The sequence below is a fragment of the Eretmochelys imbricata genome, chromosome 3 (assembly GCF_965152235.1).
Source record: "Eretmochelys imbricata isolate rEreImb1 chromosome 3, rEreImb1.hap1, whole genome shotgun sequence".
In the NCBI taxonomy this organism is placed as follows: domain Eukaryota; kingdom Metazoa; phylum Chordata; order Testudines; family Cheloniidae; genus Eretmochelys; species Eretmochelys imbricata.
The window spans coordinates 126,774,295-126,794,999 of NC_135574.1; the positions used below are offsets into that span (position 1 = coordinate 126,774,295).

General features: G+C 43.3%; 2 protein-coding genes across 11 annotated transcripts in view; both read right to left on the minus strand.

The window, feature by feature from the left end:
• Window positions 1-1,414: 1,414 nt before the first annotated feature.
• On the minus strand, window positions 1,415-16,294 carry TTLL2 (tubulin tyrosine ligase like 2). Of its 7 annotated transcripts, XM_077813334.1 has the most exons (6): window positions 16,161-16,294; window positions 14,984-15,428; window positions 8,729-8,824; window positions 8,440-8,521; window positions 4,309-4,477; window positions 1,415-3,345 (listed from the first exon to the last, which is right to left on the minus strand). In XM_077813334.1, exon 6 carries the CDS (start codon window positions 3,326-3,328, stop codon window positions 1,661-1,663), a length of 1,668 nt encoding a protein of 555 aa, XP_077669460.1. In that variant the 5' UTR covers window positions 3,329-3,345; window positions 4,309-4,477; window positions 8,440-8,521; window positions 8,729-8,824; window positions 14,984-15,428; window positions 16,161-16,294; the 3' UTR covers window positions 1,415-1,660. The 7 variants fall into 7 exon arrangements, with proteins under 7 accessions (XP_077669460.1, XP_077669461.1, XP_077669458.1 ...); XM_077813335.1 differs by lacking the exon at window positions 8,440-8,521; XM_077813332.1 differs by lacking the exon at window positions 4,309-4,477.
• Window positions 16,103-20,705, minus strand: part of UNC93A (unc-93 homolog A) — a 32,735-nt gene continuing 28,132 nt past the window's right edge. For all 4 annotated transcript variants that reach the window (XM_077813342.1, XM_077813341.1, XM_077813340.1 and 1 more), the window contains one exon: window positions 16,103-16,549. In XM_077813342.1, coding sequence (XP_077669468.1) covers window positions 16,284-16,549 — 266 coding nt within the window. In that variant the 3' untranslated portion in view covers window positions 16,103-16,283. The remainder of the gene's footprint in view (window positions 16,550-20,705) is intronic.

Below are 20,705 nucleotides of genomic sequence, written 5' to 3' on the forward strand. Positions count from 1 at the left end.
ATAGCACAAGACTAGTTTGCTCTCAGAGAGAGGGAGAAGGTGATGGCATAAATCACAAGAGCTATTTAGCTCATGCCGTAACCAGAACCCCTTCAATGGAAATAAAAACATAGTAAAAATGAGCCCTGATCTGGTTATTCTTAATACAAAAAGACAGCTCCCTACCTCTTCCTCACACCCCTCTCTTCTCTAATCCTTCATGCTGCAAAACCCCTCTGCCCTTTATTCTGACTGACAATGGCCTTTCCCAGCCACAGATGATTCCTTCTAAGAACACAGGTAACCTATATATGAGTGGCTGCATACTCCCTTCTGCAGGATCAGAGTCTTACCCTCCCTAAACACACAGACCATGCCGGCCCCAAAACATCCCTCTGTGTTTCTTATTATAGAAGCTGTAAGGGGTGACTTTGCAGGGAGATAGAATACAGTTGCAACACCTCAATTCTTTGTTACCCACAGATTTTCTGGCATCAGACTAAGCCCATGGCAATTAGAATTTTGCCTCATGTTTGGAACAAAATGAGAATGTACTTCTGTAGACCATAGCAGATGCAGTTTTTGCCAGACGGACAATTGGTGGCAGTAGAGATGCACAAGGAGCTCAGATGGTTTGGACAGGGAGTCAAACAAATATTTCAATTCAGTGTTGGTGGTGGGGTTTCTCCCTACTCACTTTATTGTGCAAAAAGTGTTAAACCAGCAATCTGATGTAAGGCCCCATAATTATGGCATAACAAAACTGAGTAACTGTTTAACATTAGTAAGGCCCCAGCAGGCAGATAATGTATTGTGTCGGTGGGAGAGGTTTTATCTGGTGATTCAAAAATGGCACTTGGAGGTCTCAACGCAGCTCCAATATTAAATTCCTCTGTTGCTCTGGTAATTATAATATTTTCTACCTCACCAAGACTGTTCGGGATTCTTTGTTTAGTGTTTGAGCAGTGGGTTTGAAAACCAGTCTGGAACAGCATGTAGGATATTTTTGAAATTACATTTCATAAGAATTTCTGCAGAAACCCAGTTTTCAATCAAATGAATGTAATTCTATTTGGATGGTATTTCTTCACGCAGCATGTAATCAGGTTGCAGCAGTGACTGCCCAGAAGCTCAGTGTATGAGATCATGTACTGAATTCTTAAAGAGACTTGATAGTTTTATGACTATTAATAACACTGTAAACTATGGGACATGGATATCCAAGTTGCATGCTGCAAGGGGTAAACTAACCAACATTTTATAGTTATAAAGCCTCCCAGGCAGGAAAAGAAAAGCCATTGACAATGAAGGGTAGGAATTAATAAATGACTCATAAACAAAAGCAAAGATTGACATTGTTAAAGCTTTTGAAAGAATATGCAATTTTATATTTTCATTTTGAGACTATTTCAGAGGCAGAAGAATACTGTATAAATTAATTATGCAATTCAGTATTTTATTTAAAAAAATAATTTCCCAGGGTCATTGTTAAATTACAAGAGACATTTTCAAATTGTGTGTGGTTTTGCAAGATCCCTATTTCTGAGATGACTTCCGCACATACCCACCATCTTCAAACTAAACCACCAGCTAAGATGGGTCAATAGCCCAGCACCATTCATATCTGGTTATTGTCTTCCTCTTTCATTGTGTGGCAGCTTATATCCTAACATCTACTGAGTTATCTAAAAGTTAAATAATCTTTTCTCTTCTTTACTCTCTGCTGTCCTGGGGGCAACTGTTTGTTCATTAACTTGTGTATTTCTTGTATGATGCTTTTTACATCTATTCCATTTCTGGAGGCTTCAAGTGCAGCATCGTTGAAAGGAAATATAAGGACAAAATCACCTACTCGAGGGAAGGGCCTTTTGTCTTTAGTGGAGAGAAAATATGGAGGAATAGTTAATTTGTAGTTACATAACTCAGTGGTAGGCAACCGATGGGTGACTTGGACAGATGCATGTGCAGGGTGTCTAGCTCCTGAGAGCTGGTTGCTTTTAGACACTGCCTTTGATTGCGAAGATGTTTTTGGCCTGTTCATCCTTTCCCGGAGCTGTGAGGTTAGTGTTTTCCTTGGATGTGTTCTGGCCATTCTCTCCATCACTATGGCCTCCTTCTTAAACGCACCTCCTGTAACCGCCAAGAGAGACTGCACTGCAGAAGTGGCAGTGCATTCACTTTCTTGCCTAGAAGCAAGGAAATCAGGAGCATCATCTGTTGCATTTTCACCCTGTGCTGTCAAGGGGATGTGTGTTCTACCAGCATAGGAAGCTTTAGTGCCAGCCCCTTTGTTTTCTCTCAAGGTGTCAGTTTGCTTATAATTTAGCAATTCAATGATGTCATGGAGAAGTCTTTTTTTCACTGTTCTGTCGATGGAACAGTCTAGGCGCAAGGCTGGGCTGTAGTTTACTTCTAAAAGCCATGGTTTGAATGTGTCATCGATCAGAATGTCGAACCCAAAGAGCTCAAAGCAATTGGACGTCAGTGGAACAGAAGGGGTTATAGCGAGCAGGGTCAGCATTACAATGTTGTGTATTCTCCGCCACAGAAGCAGGTCGTCCACCTCATGGCTGCGTAGGTAAGAACGGAATTTGCTGAATGTCCATTTGCAGCCACGGCCGATCCCTTCTTTATTTTTTTTGTACGAGGCGCCAAATTTATTGATGCTGGTGTTTGTCAGATGGGCATAGACGTTGTCCAGAGAACTAAGGTCAAACTTTTCAGTGGCAAACCTCACTAGCCCTTCTTCATAAGTGTAAATGGTAAGGGGGCAAAAACTGGTGACACAGACATAGAGGCGGAGATCCCATTTGTACCCAGAAATAAGCAAAGGGTTACTAATGTACTTCTGCACAATGACCATGCAATCATATACAAAGTTTTTAATGTCCTGGAAAATGAGAATGCCTCTTCCACGAGATAGACCCACAGGCTTGCAAATCCAGTAGCTTGGCTTTCTGCCCTGTGACTGTCTCTCCTTAGTGTATTCTGCTATAAACTTGACATAGTCGTTAGGCATGATGAATGCCATTGGACTAAACTCGTAAAGAGATGGTCCATAAATTCCCTTCATGCGTTTCAGATGCCTTGCCAGATAGTCTTTCCTTGTGATCCTGACTGTTTCTGGATAGTGATTGAGCCTCTGCCATGGTTTAATGCTACGGTGGTCAGTCATACGGAAAGGGGAGTTCTGCCAGTACAGATTCCAGTCTGCTTCATCTTGCTCTTGTTCATCAAATTCACTCCAACCACGTTCCAGTAAGACCTCACGGACTGCTTCAGGAATGCTCTCATGGAGACGGAAGACCAGAGGCTTCAGGATGTCTTCTGCATCATGGTCATATGCCATTGTGTGGGCCTTATTTTCTGAAAAAGAATGATCAGAAGGTAAATAAATAAATAAATGACTGTCATGAATTGAGCTGAAATGCATCATATATATCTTGGCACACCCAAAGCCTCCTCTCTTTCCCATGGTTCTTTCTACCATGAATGAGCAAATTGCAATTGAAAAATGGAGTCCAAAGATTTATTTACTGCTGAAGGAGCAATTGTATGAGTCTCATGTACAATGATCTTAGTTTCAGAAAACTTTAAGGCAGCATGACACATGGCTGTCTCTATAAAATTGAATGTCCATATATTTTCTTTTGCTTTGCTTTTTAATTTAACTTGGCCAATCTTAGCGGTATTGGGCTGGTGTAGTAGACTAATGCTTTTGTAATGCACAGATATCTATTATTTTACAATGCCTTTGTTCAGTCCAATGATAATAACTTCTCCTATTAGACTTTGTCTACACTAGTAATTTATGACCCATAATTCCCAACAGTTGCCATTTAGACAAGGACCAGACATTTTACAACCATGTTATCTAACCCTTTCTGAGAAAAACCCCATTGTAGACAAGATCTTAGGACCTGATCCAAAGCCCAGTGAAGTCACTGGAAAGACTCCATTGGCTTCAGTGGGCTTTGGATCTCAGCCTAAAGTCCTGGTATCACCTGGCTGGTCTACCTAATACTTTGCTGTTACCAGTGAAACTTTTCCTCCTTCCTGAAGAGCTCCATACACTGTTCCTTCTCTCCATTTCCCTCCCTCAGAGGAGTTAATTCTCCCTGGGGTTTGTAAATAATCTCCAATAGGAATTCATGTAATCTCTAAATGATGCGCCATTTCAGAATATGTACCGCAGATGGTGCATGTCAGCTCTTCTGAGTTGGAAATGCATTTTAATTCTTCTAGTTTCCTGGGGAAAGTAGCAGCTTTAACACAGAATTATTAACTTTTAAATAAGACTTCCCACCCTCCCACCACACCCACACATACCAATTAATTCTCAATCTAAAGAAATGGGGTACAACTTGAAGGCTCTGTTGCCCCTGCTGTCTGTGGAGGACACAAAATCCCAGCGGATATCTGCCTTAGGGGGGGTATTGCTGCTTCTGTGTCAGTGCTCTGCCCTTCCCCAAAACCTGCTGCAGAAGTTCCTCTATGTCTAGAAAGGGGACAAGACTGCAGTTAGGGGGAGAATAGTTCCACAAGGCATCATCTCTGCCATTGAAATCCATGCCCTTAAGATCAGCATGAACTTGCCTATTGTACCACTCCACACTCTGAAATCCCCCAGGATGGGGTCTCCAGGGACGGACATTAAATTTTACCCTTGGAATGTAACAACATTGGAAAATAAAAGAAGAAAGGAATTTTCCTAATCACAACCCTCAGGCTTTGTCTACGCTATGCCGCTTTTAGTGACAGAGCCGTGCCGCTGCAGCTGTGCCACTAAAAGGTGCACCGTGTAGCCGCTGTTTGCTGGCAGGAGAGCTCTCTCCTGCCGACAAAAAACTTCCACCCGCAAAGAGCGGCGGTGGCTTTGTCGGCAGGAAAGCACTCCTGCCAGCAAAGTACCGTTCACACCGGCGCTTTTCTTCGACAAAAGTTTTGTCTTTCGGTGTGTGGGGTTTTTTTAACACCTCTGAATGACAAAAGTTTTGTCGTTCACTTGCCAGTGTAGACAAAGCCTTAGTATCTGCACAGGTCTGACATTGCCCAAGACATGCACATCCGCGATACAGCGGTCAATCCTCTGCTCAACCTGTTTTCAGACTGACATCTTGGTATATTTTTTGAGGTTGAGCATCTCTCCTCCTGAGGTTTAAACTCCCAACTTTTGAAACAATCCCCAGAATGTAAATGCCATACATTCTAAATCTCCATAGAAACCCAGGATGTGTGTATACCTCACAGCATTCCCTCACCCCCCTTTCCTGTGATAGAATATTTATGGGGACATGGCAATTTGTCAAAACTGAAACTTTTCACCGAAAATGGTTGGCTTCACAAATGTCCTTTTTTGAACTATTTTTGAACAAAAAAATTAAATTGTTGAAAAGTTCTATCTTTTTCAATTGAAAAGAAAAGGCACAGTTGAAATGAAATGTTTCAATTGACCTGATTTGAAATTTTTTTCAGATTTTTCAGTCGACCAACATATTCAAGATTTTGACTTTTTGTCCTGATTCAGGATGGAAAAAAATTTCAAAACCTTAAAAAAATTCTGCAGGATGGGAAAATCATTTCCCACCCTACTCCAGCATTCAGTGACATTCTTGCCTGATGTATATGTATTGGTTCCCTGAGCCTTGTGCTGTGGTCAGCTGGCACTGTCAGCTCAACACACTAAGTATCTTTCTTTTGTGAGCTTTAACCCTTGTCTACCTGAGAGAAATTTCATTGTTGCCACTTGAAACAGGTATGAATGGTCTGGTGCTATCTGCAGTGGTGCATGAGTCATGAGCCACGTGCACAGGACAAGTTAGGACTTTAGGAAGAACTCAGGACCAGTTCCCATCTAGGTTTGACGTGCCGCCCAAACCGTGGGACTGGAGCCAGGCCTGCTGGGAAGAAGGAGCCAGGTTAAAAGGCAGATTGTGCTGTTCAGACAAGGGAGAAAGCTGACAGGCAGGGCAGTGGCTGGGAGAGATCTGGGGACAGCAGTGGTGCTCTCCAGTGACCAGGCATCTGAACCGAGGCTGGAGGTGGTGCCCCTGACAGGGAACTGGGAACAAAACCCAGGAGGGTTTCAGCAGAGGATTGATGGCAAAAGGCTGAGGAGAAGGGCCTAACAAGAGACAGACATCATAGGAAGTGGCCCTGGGAAGCAGCGAAGCAGCACTTTACTGCTTTGAGACAGCCAGGTGCGTCATGGGAGAGCCCAAGGGCTGGACCCTGCATAGAGGGAAATGGCTGTGTACACGCGGGAGGGACTTGGGGGAAGTGGCGGGAAGGTGAAGAATAGTGTGATCCCTGTTGAAAGAGGACAAGGAGAATCACTGTCCAGCAGGAGCAGAGACTATTGAGCACCCATGAACTACGGCTGAATTTCTTCATTTCATGATTTCTAATCCATTACTCAATACTATTTATAGTAAAACAAAGTAGTTAATAAATAAATGAATATTTTTTCTGTTGTTTTGCAGCTGAACTTCTTTCTCTCTTGTGTTTGAGCCAGAGATGGAAGTCAGCCAGGTCCAGGTTTGGATTGAGGACACCCCCTGAGCCCCTTCAGGTAACTCAGGAATTCCTCCTCCCCATCTCTCTCCCACACATAAGGCAGAGTCCTCAGGGGATGTACCACTCTTGGGAGGTGGGATTGAGGGGAACCATGTGGGTACTAAAGCACCCTAGTGATGTAAGTAGATTTACTTGGGTATATGGAAAAGCAGCCCACCAGTGACTATTTTCTATTCTCTTTAAGGTCCCAGGAGTGTGGTGGACACTGCTGAGGCAGAACACACATTGCCATGGCAGCCTCCAGTAATGTAAGTACATGTTAGTTATTGTCTTTGCCTCCATCTTCTTCCCTAAAGTTCCATTCTCTCTTATAAAATCGCCTTGGTAGATACCTATTAATCATCCATTTTAAAAGCCCTGGAAAGAAACATTTGTGCTGCAAATTTTCTAGGCTCTGACTCAGCTTCCCTGACAAGGAATACTAAATTCCAAATAACATTTAACTAAATTGACCAAGCTTGACATCTCTGAGTCATAGTTTAAACGTTGCAGTAAGTTGCGTGTGTGTGTCTGGTGTACTGATCAGTAGTGCAACTAGCAACCCTTCATTGAAAGGCACTGTGTTATATGACTACTGAGTACAGTAAATGCTGCCACAATGGAGTCTGAACTAACACATTGTAAATTACTCATTACTGGCTGCTAACACTACCTAAACAATAAAGCTGTTGACAGTGGCTTGCTCATGTCAGGTTGCGTCAATGGAAAACCTTTCGTGCCATTTACACGCAGAGGGAAGTTGACTGGAAAGACAAGTGCTTTGCAGGCCTAAACATAAATATCAACACCAAATACCTTGGAAACTCAGTACCTAGTGTATATGGAGCGCAAAAACAATAAAAAGATTTCAGATACAAGGAACACAATTTAAGCACAACTGGAGGAGAACTATCATCGAGTGATCACCTAAATGCGTGAACACAAATTTGACTACTTTTTTTCCTATGGCTGTGTGAATCACTATACAAATGTCCTTTCATTCAGATGAATTTGCCTGAGTTGCCCAATTTTCTTTTGCAAGTTATGAAAACATCATAATTTTAAGCTCCATCTACTTGCAATCATTGTTGCCCAGTGCACTGGTAGTAGTTTCCATTCAAAGTTAACAACTGCCCACAGCTCTCACACAGTGGTCTCTGAGAGGCTAATGTATTTCCTTGTATTTTAAATAAAAGTACTCGTGCTGCCGTAACGAATAACTGGATGCTGATGATATTGCAATGGCCACCGCTGCGCAGGTGTCCAGCTTTAAAATTTCATTTTTGAAATGGAACGTTTCAATTGGAAATGGTTTTGTTTCAAAAAGTTCTTTAATGTTGTTTTTAAAATTCTAAAACATTTTAAAATGGTCAAAATTGAAATAGCATATTTTGGTTTGGTCCAAATGAAATGTTTCATTTGACCCAAACAATTTTTTTTTCTTTTTACTTCTCAATTTGTCCAATTTTTTTATTATTTTTTTTTATTTTGGTGAGACCCAAAATGAATTTTTTAAACTTTTTGAAATTGCCACTGAATCAAAAAATCCATTATTCACCCAGCTTTCCTGGCTAATTGATTTCAAGACCATAAGGGACCATCAGATCATCTAGTAGTCTGACATCCTGTATATCAGAGGCTATCAAATTTGACCCTGTTACCCCATATTGGTCCCAACAACTTGTGTTTGACTAAAGCATATCTTCCAAGGATGCATCCAAGCTAGCTCAGATAACTGATTTTCTTTGAACAAAAGAGTTTTTGTGACATCAAATCTTGCAATAGCTGCATTATGTTGGAATTAATATTGTAAAAGCCATTGTACAATGGATAAACGATGTATTGGACAGGTGCATACTAAATATTTATGTATTGGCATAAGGACGATAGTATAGAGAGACTTACCAAAAACCCCTCCCTTTTCTTACTCTGCCAGTTGAAATGCAGTTGAATTCAGCATCTTACAAATCATGACATCTCTATGAATCTGGTATGAAACAAAGAAGGCTTTCAACCCTTATGCTCTCAACCCCTGTTGTGTGTCCTCCATCATCAGCTGGGAATGAAATTCTTTTCACAGGATTTCCCCTCCCCGCCCCCCAGGATAAATTCCTTCTTTCCCAAGAAAGGCCAAGGACTAGAAAGTGCTTAACACACACACGACTGTACTCACCAATTCAAAATGGGCACATACCTCTCCCGCTGGTACAGCTACACTTCTGGACAGGTGCATTCTCTGTATGGTAATTGTCCTCATCAACAGTGCATGCTGGCCGGGACACTCCCAGCTCTAGGTAGAGAATCAGAAAACATCAACATACACTTGAATTTTCAAATACGAACAGAAGGAAACCCCCTCTTTATGCTTGCAAACGCCAAAGTGGGATTTGCAGGCTGCCTGATTCAGCAGCTACAGCTGTCTGATTGGTTTTTCTTGCCTGGATGTCTCCAAGGGCAGGCCAAGAGGGTTGAAGTATTGTTGCCTAGCAACACAAAGTAGCAATCCTGTACACAAAGGCGAAGAGTGACAGCATCATGGAAGTAGGCAAAGTGGTTTATTGAGTCCTTTCAACTTCTGTCACCAGCCCATAAGTTCCTCTTTCTCTTCTTTAATCTCCATAAGCCAAAGCCAGCCAGCCTTGCTCAGGCAAAACTCCCACAGGAGTCCATGAAAGCCTTGGCTTAGTAATATCAAACTTTAGCTTATGTTGCTTTTAATTCATTCTCCTCTGTGGTTTCATGCGGCGCTGTGATGGGCTTTGGTTTTTATGTGTAGGACTCTCACTGCAGTCACTGGACGTATGTAGACAATGATTAATATTAATGGTATTCAGTTTAATTTAGAAAGTCAGCTGGTAAATTAGAATGCCCCACCTTCTGCCTCCTCTCCTCCCTCCGCACCCCTAGCCCCCGGTGACTGCTGCTGCTTGGGCCAGGGCTCTCATCACTGCCCCCAACTCCATATCAAACTTCTATCTCAGCTGCGCTGAACTGGGAAAACAGGATCACAAAGTGTGAGACCAGGTCCCAGAGGGAGAAAAACTGGTGACTTCCCTTGTCCCCATCATCTATTCTCTGCTTCCTTCCTCCAGCTAATTCAGTTCTGCTCCCTTGCTCCCCATTTCAGTGTCTCCTCGGCCTGGGAACTCAGCATCTGTCAGGAGGCACTCAGCAGCTTGCAGGGGGTGCTCTCCACCTTGCAAAGCTGTGAGCCTGCATAATATTTGTCTGGTATAAACATTTATCATGCACAGCATTTAGTGGCAGTCTGCTTATAGACGGTTTGCTGTCCAGGTGACTAGTGGTTATCTTTCCAGTACCTTCAAGCCTGCAGCTTGTACATATTGGGGTTGCTCAGCATGCGACCAGAATGGGCACTCATTAACCTCATACAGGTGGAGTCAGTGATAGAAGCCTACTGGGGTGAATGCAGTTATTGCTGGTGGCATTATAATAGATTGGCCATCAGCCAAGCATGAGTTGAGAGGGGATGGTGATTCCAAGTGAGTCCTGCCTCTGGTTCAGTTCATTGCATCCAAACATGATTCGCCTGCTTACTACCCGGTCAACCAAAGCAAGGCTTGCGGAATGTTCCTCCGGAAGGCCAGAAGCTTCGTGCCACAGTGATACCAACTGTCACTTTGTTTTCCCACTGGAGCACAGAGGCCTCCCTGGCTCAGCCCCCTACCAATATTTTGATGTCTTGAGTCGTGCTACAGCACAGGCTCGGTTTATTAACTTTATATTAAATCACCACAGTTCTAACTCACTTATGGGGTTTGCTCATCTATGGCCTAATTGAAAAGTTCGGGCTGCATAGATCAAGTCTGATAGTTGCCTCTGCCAGACAGCTCAGCCGTGTTATTCGCATATGAGGCTATCATATGCTTCACCTCACTCTGCCCTGACTAAGGCTTCTCAAATTAACTGTCAAGCTGGGTATGTTTATGGCTCCCATTGCCATACTATCTGAACTTATTCTCGCAATACCCCTGTGAGGGAGAGGTGTAATTATCCCCATTTTACAGAGTTGGAGCTGAGGCACCGAGATATTATGTGACTTGCCTATGTCACACTGGAAGTCTGTGACAGAGCCACTAACTAAACACAAATCTCCAGTCCAGTGCCTGACCCACAAGACCATCCTTCCAGTTCTGACTCTGCCTCACCTGTGCTGAGATTCCCAGATACCAGCACCATCCAGTTGCTTACTGCCTGCTTCATTCATTGTAACTTCAGTTGGAATCTATGTTGTCTGTGGCAGACCATTGTGGTGTCATTGCTTGACATGTCCACAGCATGAAAAATATCCAGATAGTTTTGGAAGGAAGGAGAGGAGGTAACTGAAAGTATTTTGATAGTATGGTGATAGAAAAAACCTGCTGTATCAACAGATGCAAAGTTGCATGCACACAAACGGACATTGGGCTGAAGGACAATAAGACAGCATGCAAGCTCTGTGCATGCAAAATGGGGTAGTGTGTTAGCACCTGTGTATTTGCAGTGAGTGTGTTTGATACGTAAAGGGCAAGTTGAAGATGAAATAAAGATTCTGCATTCTGGGGAAGCAACACCTGTTAAGAATATGCAACAGAACGGTAAAGGAGTCAGGAGGTAAACTATATGTTATTGAAAGTCCATCTGTAATCACTGAATGTATGGTGAACATTCCTGAGGATTCCACTGCTATAATAGTTTAGTCACAAATATAATGAACAAAGTGATTAATTACAAGCCTTTTTTCAGAATTGACAGAGCCATCAGGGAGGCAGAGCTGTAAAGGAGCTCGCCTGTTTTTGTTTGTTTGTTTGTTGTTTTTTTGCTAGACATAATGAATTATACTTAATTATAAACTAGAAGGTAAATAAAGGTATAATATGGAACGCTAGACAGAACATGAGAGAAATCTGGACAGGAATCCTGGTACTAGAAAATACTATTTGAGGAAGGAAAGTGGTGTGAGAAAAAAATTGTAAAAAGGAATACTTCGGGGGGGTTTCCCACATTAATCTGATTATTTCTTTCTATCTTCTTGTTACATCCACATTTGTTTTTATTTCATTAATGCCTCACTCTCATGGTGCAGTTAATAATTGAACCTATTAGTCTCAAATGTTAGATTTCATGGTATTACACAGTTTATCTTACAATGTCATTTGTTTCCAGGTGTGTGCTAATCCTGATGATTGGTAGTCAGTGTCTTCAATTTTTCTTCTCTTACATTTTGTTTGCTTTACAAAAAGGATTATTTCTGCTGTTACACGACTAATAATAATCATTGATTTTGGACAATACCCACCTGCCAAGGTGCTGGGGACACTGTTCAATAATTTAATGATACTACAAAATAATCCCAACAATGTAATAAAATTCCAAACAAAAATAAAATGGGGTTGGGGAAACCCTGCATGGTACTTAGCAGGAGGGACAAGGTGACTGTGGTTATGATTTTTTTAGAAATGTTGATGACCGACATTTTGAGTGGGGGTTGTTTTAAAGTGGCAAGGGAGGAGGTGAAGAAAGGAACAATAGAATCATAGAATATCAGGGTTGGAAGGGACCTCAGGAGGTCATCTAGTCCAACCCCCTGCTCAAAGCAGGACCAATCCCCAATTAAATCATCCCAGCCAGAGCTTTGTCAAGCCTGACCTTAAAAACTTCTAAGGAAGAAGATTCTACCACCTCCCTAGGTAACGCATTTCAGTGTTTCACCACCCTCCTAGTGAAAAAGTTTTTCCTAATATCCAACCTAAACCTCCCCCACTGCAACTTGAGACCATTACTCCTTGTCCTGTCCTCTTCTACCACTGAGAATAGTCTAGATCCATCCTCTTTGGAACTACCTCTCAGGTAGTTGAAAGCAGCTATCAAATCCCCCCTCATTCTTCTCTTCTGCAGACTAAACAATCCCAGTTCCCTCAGCCTCTCCTCATAAGTCATGTGTTCCAGACCCCTAATCATTTTTGTTGCCCTTCGCTGGACTCTCTCCAATTTATCCACATCCTTCTTATAGTGCGGGGCCCAAAACTGGACACAGTACTCCAGATGAGGCCTCACCAATGTCCAACAGAGGGGAACGATCACGTCCCTCGATCTGCTGGCTATGCCCCTACTTATACATCCCAAAATGCCATTGGCCTTCTTGGCAACAAGGGCACACTGTTGACTCATATCCAGCTTCTCGTCCACTGTCACCCCTAGGTCCTTTTCCGCAGAACTGCTGCCTAGCCATTTGGTCCCTAGTCTGTAGCGGTGCATTGGGTTCTTCCGTCCTAAGTGCAGGACCCTGCACTTATCCTTGTTGAACCTCATCAGATTTCTTTTGGCCCAATCCTCCAATTTGTCTAGGTCCCTCTGTATCTTATCCCTACCCTCCAGCGTATCTACCACTCCTCCTAGTTTAGTATCATCTGCAAATTTGCTGAGAGTGCAATCCACACCATCCTCCAGATCATTTATGAAGATATTGAACAAAACCGGCCCCAGGACCGACCCTTGGGGCACTCCACTTGATACCGTTGATCACTACCTGTTGAGCCCGACAATCTAGCCAACTTTCTACCCACCTTATAGTGCATTCATCCAGCCCATACTTCTTTAACTTGCTGACAAGAATACTGTAGGAGACCGTGTCAAAAGCTTTGCTAAAGTCAAGAAACAGTACATCCACTGCTTTCCCTTCATCCACAGAACCAGTAATCTCATCGTAGAAGGCGATTAGATTAGTCAGGCATGACCTTCCCTTGGTGAATCCATGCTGACTGTTCCTGATCACTTTCCTCTCGTGTAAGTGCTTCAGGATTGATTCCTTGAGGACCTGCTCCATGATTTTTCCGGGGACTGAGGTGAGGCTGACTGGCCTGTAGTTCCCAGGATCCTCCTTCTTTCCTTTTTTAAAGATTGGCACTACATTAGCCTTTTTCCAGTCATCCAGGACTTCCCCCGTTCGGCACGAGTTTTCAAAGATAATGGCCAATGGCTCTGCAATCAGAGCCGCCAATTCCTTTAGCACTCTCGGATGCAACGCATCCGGCCCCATGGACTTGTGCACATCCAGCTTTTCTAAATAGTCCCTAACCACCTCTTTCTCCACAGAGGGCTGGCCACCTACTCCCCATGCTGTGATGCCCAGCGCAGCAGTCTGGGAGCTGACCTTGTTCGTGAAGACAGAGGCAAAAAAAGCATTGAGTACATTAGTTTTTTCCACATCCTCTGTCACTAGGTTGCCTCCCTCATTCAGTAAGGGGCCCACACTATCCTTGGCTTTCTTCTTGTTGCCAACATACCTGAAGAAACCCTTTTTGTTACTCTTAACATCTCTTGCTAGCTGCAGCTCCAGGTGTGATTTGGCCTTCCTGATTTCGCTCTTGCATGCCCGAGCAATATTTTTATACTCTTCCCTGGTCATTTGTCCAATCTTCCACTTCTTGTAAGCTTCTTTTTTATGTTTAAGATCTGCAAGGATTTCACCGTTAAGCCAAGCAGGTCGCCTGCCATATTTACTATTCTTTCGACACATCGGGATGGTTTGTCCTTGTAACCTCAATAGGGATTCCTTGAAATAAACCTGCTGTCCTGGACTCCTTTCTCCTTCATGTTATTCCCCCAGGGGATCCTACCCATCAGTTCCCTGAGGGAGTCCAAGTCTGCTTTCCTGAAGTCCAGGGTCCGTATTCTGCTGCCTACCTTTCTTCCCTGTGTCAGGATCCTGAACTCAACCAACTCATGGTCACTGCCTCCCAGTTTCCCATCCATTTTTGCTTCCCCCACTAATTCTTCCCGGTTTGTGAGCAGCAGGTCAAGAAAAGCTTCCCCGAGTTGGCTCCTCTAGCACTTGCACCAGGAAATTGTCCCCTACATTTTCCAAAAACTTCCTGGATTGTCTATGCACCGCTGTAGTGCTCTCCCAGCAGATATCAGGAAGATTAAAGTCGCCCATGAGAACCAGGGCGTTTTGATCTAGTAGCTTCTGCGAGTTGCCGGAAGAAAGCCTCATCCACCTCATCCCCCTGGTCCGGTGATCTATAGCAGACTCCCACCACTACATCACTCTTCTTGCTCACACTTCTAAACTTAAGCCAGAGGCACTCAGGTTTTTCTGCAGTTTCATACCGGAGCTCTGAGCAATCATACTGCTTCCTTACATACAGTGCTACTCCCCCACCTTTTCTGCCCTGCCTGTCCTTCCTGAACAGTTTATAACCATCCATGACAGTACTCCAGTCATGTGAGTTATCCCACCAAGTCTCTGTTATTCCAATCACGTCATAATTCCTTGACATCACCAGGACCTCCAGTTCTCCCTGCTTGTTTCCAAGGCTTTGAGCATTTGTATATAGGTACTTGAGATAACCTACTGATCGCCCCTCATTCTAGTATGAGGTAGGAGCCCTCCCCTCACAGACGTTCCTGCCTGTGCTTCCTCCCGGTATCCCGCTTTCCCACTTACCTCAGGGCTTTGGTCTCCTTCCCGCGGTGAACCTAGTTTAAAGCCCTCCTCACTAGGTTAGCCAGCCTGCTCGCAAAGATGCTCTTCCCTCTCTTCGTTAGGTGGAGCCCGTCTCTGCCAAGCACTTCTCCTTCATGCAACACCATCCCATGGTCAAAGAATCCAAAGCCTTCTCTCTGACACCACCTGCGTAGCCATTCATTGACTTCCACGATTCGACGGTCCCTACCCAGGCCTTTTCCTTCCACGGGGAGGATGGACGAGAACACCACCTGCGCCTCAAACTCCTTTATCCTTCTTCCCAGAGCCACGTAGTCCACAGTGATCCGCTCAAGGTCATTCTTGGCAGTATCATTGGTGCCCACGTGGAGAAGCGGGAAGGGGTAGCGATCCGAGGGCTTGATGAGTCTCGGCAGTCTCTCCGTCACATCGTGAATCTTAGCCCCTAAGAAGGGATGAAGGCATGAGTACCAGGATGCAAGGACCACAGTGGCACAGACACAATTGTCTGCTGTCCTAAGGCATAATGGAGTAGATATTGCGGAGTGCAAATACACATGAAGACAGCTCAGATAGAATTCTTAAATATTGTAGAGCCAGGGCCTACACCATTAAGGTTTTAAAGACCAACCAGGCCAACTACAAGTTCTCTGTGGTTACAGACAGCAAGTGTAAAAAAAAAAAAATTCAAATAGAGGATGAGAATAGTATGATCACAGATACTCTTAGGCACACAGTGCTGCATTCTGCACAAGCTACAAGCAATGGAGCAGCCTTTCATCAAAACTAGGTGGGAAGGAACTGCAATAATTTAGGTTTGTGTTCATGAGAGTCGATGTTGTTATGATGAGGTAGTTATAAATAGGGGTCCACTCACATGAGTGACCCCTGAAAAATGCTGAGCACGCTCTATGCCCATTGATGTCAGTGGGAACTGAAAGGTGTAGCTCATTCATTTTGCACCACTGGATCAGAACCTTTTGTATCCTATCTAATAAAAAGGTCTTTTATCATGTTTAATAAAATGTTATTTGTGGAAAAAAAATCCAATACAATTTTTAAAAAAATAATTTTTCATTATTAGTAAGAGTTTGAGTGAAATGACAAAGTCAGATAACCTTTTAAAAAACAGAGGTATGAAAGGAGATTTATTCCTATTTCTTTATATTAGACTGACCAGGAAAACAGTTCCTTTATATTCTTCTAAAATCTGATTGAACACTTTGAATCTCCCTTAAAGAAATCAGTTGTGCTGAGCTGCCCAGAATTCTTTGTTTCTACCACTCTGATCCTGTTGGGTTTAAAGACGTGTTTGCTGGACTACAGATCCTGTTATTTCCTCCTTCACAGTGGTAGGTTTTCCAGGCAAGTCCTTTGCTTCCAGGTATTCAACTGTCCCATACGTCGCTATGGCCACCACCAGCACAGCCATTACGATGTACAGTTTGACGTAAACATGAAAGAAGGTGCTGTATCCAAAAGCGATGACAAATCCCAATGACTCCCATAGTCGATAATTAGCGAAGGCTGCCTCTTTGTGTTTCTCAAATAAAACTCCATAGAGTGCTGCAAAGAAAGAGAGATGATCTTTGTGATGGTAAGTCTGAACACATTCTATATTTCCTACAACATGAGCTATATTTCCTTCCCTGTGGTCAAATCACAGGAAAATACAAGCTTGTAATTTAGTCTTCTCTGTCATGCAAACTGTATCCCATAGTGTTATAAGAAGTTAAATAATACAGGTAACTTGGTGAATATATCCTAGCGGGGGGTCGGGGGAGACAGCTATAGGCAAGGAAGAAAGGATGTTTTCTGTTGAAGTTTGAAATGAGGTGCCAGGAAGCTTATTCTAGACACCAAGAGCCATGGAGCAGAAGGCTCTTACATAAAGTGATGAGAACATAAGAAGGGAGAGGAGGACAGTGCTAGATGCAGTGAGGAGGTAGGATGAGGAGTAGAATGAGAAGCTTGATCTAGGTACTTATATGGCCTATAGTGTTTCAGTGTAAGATCAATGACGTGGGCTGAGCCCAGTCCATAGAGTCTCATACAACAAAGAGGGCAGTTTTGTCTTGATGGGTGTTAGAACATTCAGTGTAAATTTGCATTTCTGGCTTGTGTTAGAGTCACAAAAATCTCTTCCTGCTGAAGTTGCTCTCAAAAAGTCAGGGTGAGCTGTGAGAGATGTTTAACCTCCCAAAGGGGATCATCTCATCATCTGGGCAGTAGAACCTTGCTAATTCATGCCAATTGCAAGGGGACACTTACTGGATTTTACAAATTAGTGAGTAAGCGAACACGGGTGGTAAGAAATCAAGGCTAGTGCATCACCAAATGTATAGTTCATTAACCTGGATCAGTGTAGGTTAGTATTAATGATCTGATAGTCCTTCACAGGATACAAGTAAATGCCCTGAACTACATTTTGTAAAAGTCATGATGTTTTAGTAACAAGGGACCTTGCTACAATGCTTTGTAATTAATTCTGAAAAGGGGTGAAAATTATCAGATTCTTGGATTAAGGAAGTGAGAATTAGTATAAACAATATTTGCTAATATAATAGTATTTCTGAGTGTAAAAAGTTTGGATTTTAGAAGGGTTTTTTCTTGTTTGTTCAGGAGGGGGTTGTGGGTTTTGTTGCAAGCAGAGCTAGGTGCCTAACTCCATCAGAGGGGCAGGATTTAGGACACAATCCTCTCATTGGCATCTTCCATTGGCTAGTGTAGGCCCCTCCTAGCATGCTGGCTTTTGTAGATCCCATTCTCAGGTGCCTATCTCTCCCTATTCATTGTATAGGGAGCCTAGATGCCTGTCATAAATATAAAGGGAAGGGTAAACACCTTTAAATCCCTCCTGGCCAGAGGAAAAAGGGTTAAGAAGCTAAAATAACCTTGCTGGCACCTGACCAAAATGACCAATGAGGAGACAAGATACTTTCAAAGCTGGGGGGGGAGAGAAAACAAAGGGTTCTCTCTGTCTGTGTGTTGCTTTTGCTGGGACCAGAGCAGGAATGCAGGTCAGAACTCCTATAAAGAGTTAATGAGCAATCTAGTTAGATATGCGTTAGATTCTGTTTTGTTTAAATGGCTGATAAAATAAGTTGTGCTGAATGGAATGTATATTCCTGTTTTTGTGTCTTTTTGTAACTTAAGGTTTTGCCTAGAGGGATTCTCTATGTTTTGAATCTGATTACCCTGTAAGGTATTTACCATCCTGATTTTACAGAGGTGATTCTTTTACTTTTTCTTTAATTAAAACTCTTCTTTTAAGAACCTGATTGCTTTTTTATTGTTCTTAAGATCCAAGGGTTTGGGTCTGTGTTCACCTATGCAAATTGGTGAGGATTTTTATAAAGCCTTCCCCAGGAAAGGGGGTGTAGGGTTTGGGAGGGGAAAGATGTTTCCAAGCAGGCTCTTTCCCTGTTATATATTTGTTAGACGCTTGGTGGTTGCAGCAATAAAGTCCAAGGGCAAAAGATAAAATAGTTTGTACCTTGGGGAAGTTTTAACCTAAGCTGGTAAAAATAAGCTTAGGGGGTTTTTCATGCAGGTCCCCACATCTGTACCCTAGAGTTCAGAGTGGGGAAGGAACCTTGACAATGCCTAACCCAGAATTTGTGGATTCCAATGATTTTCTAGGCGCCTAAAAGTTAAGTGTTGCAACATTCAGCATGGTGATGCCTAAGGCCAGATCCTTAAAGGTAATTAGGCACCTTACTGTGAGAGATTAATGGATGTGAGCTGCCTGAATAGGTCTGAGGGTCTGGGACTATGTCCCTTTGTAAATCTGGACCTGTAACTCTAACTTCTCGGTTGAACATGTGCTAAGAGCTGGGCGTAGGTCACACAGGAACCTGAGGCTGGTGTCTCATCCCAGGCCCTAACAAATGGTTGTCCATAGCATAAAACTGTTGCACACAGTTTGGCACAAATTGGCAGGTCAGTCTGAGGTGCCCCGGCAGCGCTGTGCTTCTTTGGTGCGATGCCTGATTCCATTGGGCAGAAACAGCCCCTTGCTTTTAGCAGCACAAGCCCCGACCTCATTTTTCCAGTAGTTCCCTTACCTCCCTTCCCCCTGTTTACAACTAGGAATGGGCACAAACTGGGGCTGCTGAACCTAGTGTGAGCTCCAGTGCTGTCAGCGTTCCAGACTGATTCACATCGTTTCTAAAGAGGCAGGCGAGGCTGGAAAGAATTTTATTTTGCTACCCTCTACTTGGTTGTCCTGTGCTACACAATTGTTGTTGAAGAACTGCAATTATTAGCAGGAAGGGACTGTGTTCAGTTTAGATAAGAGAGGGTGCTGCATACTCTAAAATGGAACAGATTCCATTCAGAATAACTAGGGACACACACAACCACAACCACCCAGCCACTCAGAAATATTAAAAAATATATATAAGGATATAGGTGAAAGGATTCATTCCGTTCTAATTAATATCCTGTAGGGGGAACCCTTGATCCGTATTAGAGTACATCTCCATACAAGGTCAAAGTAAATCTCTGATGATCTCATAAGCCCTAATTGTGCAGCACAACCTGGTAGTTTTACTCAGTTTTTACTCAGCCTTTAAGATCCCAATGGACTTCAATGGGGGTTTGCCAGAGTAAGAAATGCAAGATTTGTCCTTTAAACTATTATTGTAAAAGGCATGAATCTCGACTCAGACTGCTGTAAATCAGGAGTAATTCTGGTGAAGGCAGTGGTGTTACACCTGTGCAAAACTGATGTAGGTGAGAGGAGAATCAGGCCAATATAGGACTCCTGAACAGATTCATATAATACTGGAGATCCCATGGTGTGATGCAGCATTATGATATAATAACATTGCATCTCTCCATGAAGGGGTAATGTTATCCTCAGTGATGCCATGTGACCATGTGAAGATGCAAATTATTGTCCTGTTGTGATATTATTTTGTCCTGCAGCATAGCTAAAGATAATAATAAGAAAAGATATAGGGGGTTTGTACATGCATAAAGGACATTTATTGTTCTTCCTGGTCAAACACTAAATGTGGACTTGGTTGATGACCTTCCAGGAACTTAGGAAAGAAGGTGGCACCTGTGCTAGCAGACAGTACATAACAGTGGGGAACCATGCCGCTGCACCACAAGGCTCATTAGTCACAGTCGCTCATTCTACACCGATATGAAGCACCATCCGTTGCCAGTGTCTACTCTGTGGTTAGGAACTGCCAACCCTCCTCAAGCTCCTTCTATGACCGTGGGCACTTCCCTCCTGTTTTTTTCTTTCTCTCTGCTGTAAGGACGTGCAGCCACTTTTAAGGGAGATGCAGCCCAAGCCTCCTGTTTTTGGGCCATGGCCCCTTTAGGGCCAGGCATTCTGAAGGATGTGCTATCCAGAAGGAGCAAGTCGCGGCGTGCAAGGCTTGCTGGGAAAGAGGGAAGCAGGATAAAAGACAGAACCTGTTCCTCAGTAAAAGGAGAGCCTGGGGATGAAACAAGACCTGCTGCATGGTTAAGAAAGCTGGGGAAGAAGCCTGGAAAAGGTGAGCTGAAGAGGCAGGACCCCCATGGTCCGTATATTGTTCAAGGCAGGAGATGAATGAACTGTTTAAACCAGGGAGGGCAAATAACTATTGATATCAACCTTAACTCAGCAGGTGTGAACCTGGATATGAGAGGTGGTGATTTAGACTTGTGTTGGATGCAGGAGAAGGATGTGGCCTGGCATGAGAGAAGAGGTGTGGGTGTG

What these genes read in the sequence shown, in the direction of transcription:
- TTLL2 (XM_077813337.1), bottom strand. Translation starts at nt 3,328, where the DNA reads ATGGCATATGACCATGATGCAGAAGACATCCTGAAGCCTCTGGTCTTC.